Source organism: Eimeria mitis, genomic scaffold, assembly GCF_000499745.2.
Source record: "Eimeria mitis Houghton genomic scaffold, Emh_scaff1411, whole genome shotgun sequence".
Classification (NCBI taxonomy): domain Eukaryota; phylum Apicomplexa; class Conoidasida; order Eucoccidiorida; family Eimeriidae; genus Eimeria; species Eimeria mitis.
Window position 1 is genome coordinate 695 of NW_013569113.1, and position 6930 is coordinate 7624.

The 6930-nt window shown below is 51.3% G+C and overlaps 1 protein-coding gene across 1 annotated transcript; it reads left to right on the forward strand.

The window, feature by feature from the left end:
- Nucleotides 1-1490: 1490 nt before the first annotated feature.
- EMH_0036440 (uncharacterized protein) lies at nucleotides 1491-3638 on the forward strand (the record flags this gene model as incomplete). Its single annotated transcript, XM_013495090.1, has 3 exons — nucleotides 1491-1531; nucleotides 1908-2725; nucleotides 2929-3638. 3 exons carry the CDS (start codon nucleotides 1491-1493, stop codon nucleotides 3636-3638), a joined length of 1569 nt encoding a protein of 522 aa, XP_013350544.1.
- Nucleotides 3639-6930: the final 3292 nt, after the last annotated feature.

Sequence of the window (6930 nt, forward strand, 5' to 3'; positions counted from 1 at the left end):
GGGAGGCAGCCAGAAGTGGGGTTGCAGCGCACCCCGCTGCGGCTGGCAGAGCAAGCCATTCCCACGCGTGCACGAAAGGAAGCTTCAAGGAAGCTTCCTTTGCTGCATGTTTTGCCTCGTAACGAACTTGCATAACGTTTGCAGGCGCTTACGCGCAGCATGCCAAAGCCGTCGATAGGCTCCTGGGCTAACTCTGCGCTAACTCATGTTACAATGGATATGGCAACCTAGATGAACTTCGTAGCATTGTTTGTCTGAATTTTCTGCTCGAGTGCAGGCAGGCAACTGAGTGGCGGTGAAGTGTTCATCAATTGTCTACGGTGTTAGCGCATGCATCGAACGGGCCAGCTTGGGTATGTCTGCGTCAGGGGTTTGGTCGCAGCAGTAGTTGTAGCAAGGTGTGCTGCAACTCACAAGGCGAGCAGCCACCTCCTCCCAGCACCGGACCAAAGCTTTCCGTTGGCTTTGCCGGAACTCCTACATATTGACGGCGATGTTGGTGTTACTGAAAAATTACTGTTTAAACTATTGTGACTCTTTTGTAGCTCACAATGGTCGTCCTCTGGGGCCGACGATACTGGTTACAACTGCAGCTTCCTGGTGCTCTGTAGGGAGATCCTGCGCTAGTGATCGTCCCACAATTTCATGTTGCAACTTCCCCATACAAGCTGAAAATCCGCTTTTGTATGTTTTTAATACAACTCGACTGAAGTATGTGCCTGCATCTGCTCGCCAATATGCTGTGCACGGCGCACACAGGTTCCAAGCTCCCCATAAACTATACTTCAGCGCGTTCTTTTCTCCGGATATCTGACGGACGCTCATGTCCAACATGTTCTTAGCAAGAAACACTGTGTCGTGGCACTTCGGGAACTCGCTAGCACTCAAAGGGTTTATGCCGTAGCAGACGGCTGAGTACACAAGAAGCGGTGCAACGCCTNGAACTCGCTAGCACTCAAAGGGTTTATGCCGTAGCAGACGGCTGAGTACACAAGAAGCGGTGCAACGCCTAAAGGCGTCCGACCACATTTCTTACCCAACACAGCTGCAGGAAATAAGTGAAAAATGGGAAATTGTATCTAAACCGTTCTGCACGATTTTGGCTGCAGTGGAGCTCCTCCTGAATTCTACACAGTTGCTGCGGGAGCAGTCGATGCCGGAAGTCGATGCCGGGGGGCTGTCTCTGGACTGTGTCAAGGAATAAAGCTGCTTCAATGCACTACCTAAATACATATAGTGATCAGAGGCCTCGTGCATAAATGATGACGTATCAATATTTGGTGCAATGGGATGAAATGAATGGACGAATGAACTAAACATCCAGTGGGCCTGCCGAGTACCGGCAACGGAGACCGAGAGTGACTCTTCTTGTCAAATGTTCACATTCCCCGCGGAATGCCTCAGAGGGACCGCTTACAACTTGTATTTTGGAAAGTTTGGCAGGGTATTCTGGCATACGTGCTCTTTCCCTCCGCGTTTTCTTCCGCGGAATGCCTGCATACATCCTGCTGCCGACAGAGGGTAATCGAAAGTATGTTGTCAATCGTGTACAGGAAATGCATGAAGGGTACAGAAAGGTGAAAGTTACTCGCCATATTCGCAGAACGGTGAGTCTACGGCTACCCAACTGATTCTTCAGGGCGCCGATTCCCTCCCGTCTACTATGACCGGAAGATACCAACCACACGCAGCGCACCTCCAACAATCGTGGACAACCCTGATACCCCGACCCCCTAACGATGCATTCCAGATCCTTGATCCTGTTTCACTGCCTTATTCACACCAGCTCACGGTCGGGCGCGGTCGCCGGTTATTGCAACCGCGGCCACGTCGCAGTAAGTTTTTAGTTTGGGCCGTGGCATCCATCCTTTCNGTCGCCGGTTATTGCAACCGCGGCCACGTCGCAGTAAGTTTTTAGTTTGGGCCGTGGCATCCATCCTTTCGCTTGTGACGGTGTCGACTTTGTTGGCTTTGTGTCGGACTAGCCAAAGGAGACTGAATTCCGGAGCAGCAGTACAACGCAGACTTTCGGATACCGAAGACGCTCACGACAGGTCCGATCTCCTAGAGCAATGTCTGGATTTAGAGCAGGAGCTAGGCCTTCATCCGGCTGTTTCGGAGTATGTTGAGGAGGCGAGCGAGGCAAAGTCTAGGCTCGTCGCCATGCTATACGATTCTGCGGTGAATTTTGAACGGATGCGCGCTGTTGCTCCACAGATGTTGCAAGATGAAGCGCAGCCGCCTCCACCGAAGATTCCTCGGCTTAATGAGTCATCGCCGTCGACGTCGCATTCAGGAGCGTCGTTTGGAGCGTTTTGGCAACGCCGCAGTTTCGCAGCAGTGGGCGGTGTTGTCAGCGCCTTAGACCCAGATGCCTGGTTGCCGGGGGATTCAGGCGCGCAACAATCACAAACGGCGAAGCTGGAAGACCTGTTAGGGCTTCAGTGGGACACATCAGCACCACCAGTAGGTCCGTCGGCAGTTTATAAAGGAAAGGCAGCTGATATTCCTCCGGCTGCTTCACTGTTTGGCAGAGCTCACAGCGGTGTAAATGCTCTGGTTCCTGGTGCCTGGCTCGACGATGAAGGGTTCCAGAAAAGGATTGTGTCCACTACATCACGGCACGCAACGAGGGGGGCAACTTCGGAAGCTTCCATTAGTGCAGTTTCTGTGGCAGCTCCTAATGAGCGTAAAGGCAGAGTTGATCCTAGGACGCCAACTGCAGGTGTGGCTCAGGCGGGTGTAGTGCCATCAATTCAAGTAAAAGCAGTGCAACAGCGTGAACACCGAGAACAGGGCTTTGCCGTTACTTTGGATGCTGTGGGGAGGTCCGATTCTGCTACGGCTGTGCGGGCAGGCGGTGCTGGAGGCGGTGGACCACCTGAGGATGGTGACATTCGNCCGATTCTGCTACGGCTGTGCGGGCAGGCGGTGCTGGAGGCGGTGGACCACCTGAGGATGGTGACATTCGTCTGCACCCTTTTGTCCGGCTGCCAGTGATAAATCCGCAACATATCCACAGATGCTTCCGGAAGGAGTTTGCACTGTCATTTGGGTTATGGGTGCATGACCCAATGAAGGCATACACTACAATGCGCAGTTTATTTGCCAAGGCTTCGCTGACGGCTCAAGACGTGGAGACCCTCATGACGGAAGCCGAGATCTTGGCGAACTATGCAGTACACAAGCTCGCAGGCCCATGTAAGGATTCAACCAGCTACCTTCTTGTGAAACTCTCGTCTTTGTTTATGGTATTTGACTACCTGGTTTGCGCAATCGAGCTCCTCGGGGAAAAGATGGATACCGGAAACTGGTGGAATGAGTTTGCGCAGAAGTTCCGCACAGATTATCGCCTTCCTGAAGCTGCAAGGACGCAAAGGGCAACGTTCTTGAACCAGCTGGTGAATCGCCTGAGTTCTGCGCTGGCAATATATAAGGGAAGAAGGCGGCCAAACTTTAGGGAGATAATTGAACTGAAGAGGACCATTCTTGCCGAGGCGAACGCAGAGACCCAGTTGGGGAACCCGCAGTGGAAGCTCTGGATACAGGATGACAAGGAGTTCTCTTCTTCTAATAGTTACCCTAAACCTCAGTCTGACGTCCGCACGCCCGACGAACGAGGAAGAAAACTACTATAGCGCTTACATCTAAGTGGTCGACTGTATATTTACGGATTGGCCTACTTGCATGCAACGCGCTAAATCTTCTCTGAATTCCGAAAGTTATCTGAAGGCTACCCAAGAGATCAATAATATATGTGCGCTATGTATGCTACTGTAGCTGGCTTGTCTGGAACTGCTGTTGATCTTCGCAGTGCCTGGGGCTGCTTCAGAAGGAGCCTTTGGCTTCCTTCCCGGCGTGTCACCCGCTAGTTGAATGCGGTTTGACCCCATTTATGCCTCTAGGCAGGCAAAAGCCAGTAGTTACTTTGATTTCCCAAGTAGTCGATAACGCATAAAGAGATTCGCCCGCCTTGACTCAGATTGAAGTCGCTTCTGTGCTAGCCAGTGCTAGGAGTCCAATCTCTTTTGGCGAAAAGGGTGCACTGAGCACAGAGCTGCTTAACTGATGATGCAAATATTTATGAAATATCTTACAAATTATGGTGCATTATTTATCGTGCACCCTCGGCCACTGCATCGAAAAATCAGGGTGGTGGTTTCTTGTTCCACGACAATTTTGACGGTTCTGTGTGAGAAGTACTAGTCGGAACTCCAAACGGTTGAAGCCTATTAATCCTATTGTGAATTCAGAGGCAGTGACTGGCGAGGAACTATTTTAAGCTTCCGCTAGAAAGCCTAAGCCTGTCGCTGCTCNAATTCAGAGGCAGTGACTGGCGAGGAACTATTTTAAGCTTCCGCTAGAAAGCCTAAGCCTGTCGCTGCTCCACCGCGCGGCGCAAGTAGACGGTATGCGCCGGAAGGCAAAGGCAAATCAATGAGCATTGTAGCATGGTCCGTCTGAAGTTGGACCATGCATTTTTGCTTGCGTCCAGACTGGCTGCTGGGGTCCAGGGAAGCATTTAGGAATTGTTTGCTCGTGCGACCTTCTGCATTTGGGCACGTGAAGTTGTTCACAGCGCTCGTGTGAGTTTGCCCACTCTGGCACAAACGCATGCAGTTTGTGTTGGCAGGAGGCAGCCTGTCGTGGGTTGCAGCACATCTTCATGCAACTCCTGCTGCAAGGAAAATGCAAAGGTGGAAGGAAAACAGACACCAGTGAACCCAAACTCCCCTTTGGTGCATGCACTAACACTAGTCAATTTTAAGTGTCTCCGGGGCCCCTAGTATCCAGTCTGCGCGTAATCAAGAATGCTTGCTCCAACTTCAGATGGAGCATGTTACAATGCTCATCTACTTGCCCATGTCTTTCTGTGCATGCCTTCTCCATGCACTGCGCGGCAAAGTATCGGCTGTCTATGGACTTCTAAAAACTGGGGGAGATGTCAGCTGCATTTGGCCAGCTAAATTTGGGAATATTTAATTGAATGTTTCCTGCAGCTCACGCTGCTCCTTGACTCGGGCCGATGACACGCGTAACACGTACGGTTGCCCAGCGCATAGCCACGGGCGAATGATTTGATGCAAGTCCTACGATTTCATAGAGTCGCTTAACTTTAAAATGCACAAGTTCGTGTCTGTGCGCCTTTGCGACGACTACACTGAAGTGTGCGTCGCCGCTGCTCTCCAACATGCTGTGGAAGACTTTCACAGTTCTAAAGCCCTCCACAAACTATATTTTTACCTATTCGTCTCAACAAAAGTATCGCGAAGATTCAAGTGTGCAGGCCTGGCCAGCGAGCGTTGCGCGCACCAGTGCTGACAACAGAAAGACCCCGCGATCCAGCCATCCCAAGGCAGCCTTGGAGATCTATTCTCCGTCTGAATTACCAGCNACAGAAAGACCCCGCGATCCAGCCATCCCAAGGCAGCCTTGGAGATCTATTCTCCGTCTGAATTACCAGCATAACCCCAAAGAAAAACCAGCATATTTTTTTCCGCTTTAAGGTTACGAGTCGTTATTGTCGTGATCCCTTCGCATTCCATTGGACTTGCCTGTCTAGTGCTCCCCTCTAGGCTAGAACGCGTCGTGGGTGTACGTTGGTTCCATTCGCTTTGATTCTACAGCGGCAGCTGCTCTTACTATTACCACGGGGCTAAATTCTTATTGTTATATCAATAATACAGGGTGCATCAATCTCAGAAACTTCAGGGTTTTTGGGCCTGCGATGCTGAACCGCAGGGCATTCCAGTCGGGGGCCGTTCCGGGAAGGGGGATTTGAGCATCATCGGACATTCCTGGGCTAGCACTGCGGAATTTTGGGAAATTTCAGGAGCGAAATCTATTAGAATAAGTTACTTTAATAACTTGGTAGTGCCAGGCATTACGCAGTCGCCTGTCCCCGGGATGCCAGCGCGCCTCAGATTGCTGCCGTTGGCGGGTTATTCCCGCTGGGCAGGGCTGTGTGGTAATTCGCCTTAGCGAACTGCCGCTGAATTGGTTCACGTGAAACGAATATTGTCTTGTCGAGTATTCGATCTAATACGAACTTCTTACTGAGGAATCTACTACAACCCCTCACATTGAAATTCCCAACCAATGCAGCGAAAGAGTGGGCATTTTCGAGCACCTCGGACGTCCCGCTTTTGTTGCCCCGCAGGTAGAAGTAGAAATTGAAACAGCATGCAGTAGCGTTTTTAAGTTCCTGAGGTTCGCGGTTCTGGATGCCATGCGACTTTTTGTCCTTAACTGCATGCACTTGCTGCGCCTGCTCGCTGGACTATCAGCACTCGACGTGGATCTCGATGCGCCGGGGTAGCCCGTGGACTGTGTTAAGCGATAGGCCTGCCTGCATACATNCTCGACGTGGATCTCGATGCGCCGGGGTAGCCCGTGGACTGTGTTAAGCGATAGGCCTGCCTGCATACATCTACCGAATACAGTTGCTTGCCTGAAAACGTTTGCATATATGTTGATTCAACAATTTTTGGCCCGATGGGCCTAGAGGTATACGTGAATTTGTAATGCATCCAGTGGGCCTACCATGCAGCGACTACGGGGGGCAGGCCAGAGGAGTCCTCTAACCTGCGCTTCATTTCCTGCACCGATTGGTCCATAATACCCATTTTCGATCCATGATTATTAGAAGTATCTGCCCGCATATTCAGGCGTAGGCGCTTCGTCCTCTCCTTATTCTGTGTCGTGGTGTCGTGCGTACAGGCCACATAACACACAGGATCGTGGGAACTACGGCGCGATGCGTGCCACGAAAACGAAGGCATGGTAGAGGCAAATGAAATCTCTTTAGCTTACTCTCCCAGCAGAAATTCCGCGACGATACCACAGGTTCTGTTTCCCGCGGAGTCCTGAATCGCTCCTGTCGACAATGACCCGAAATTCCCATCCAGTAAACCCGGATTTCCAACAGGA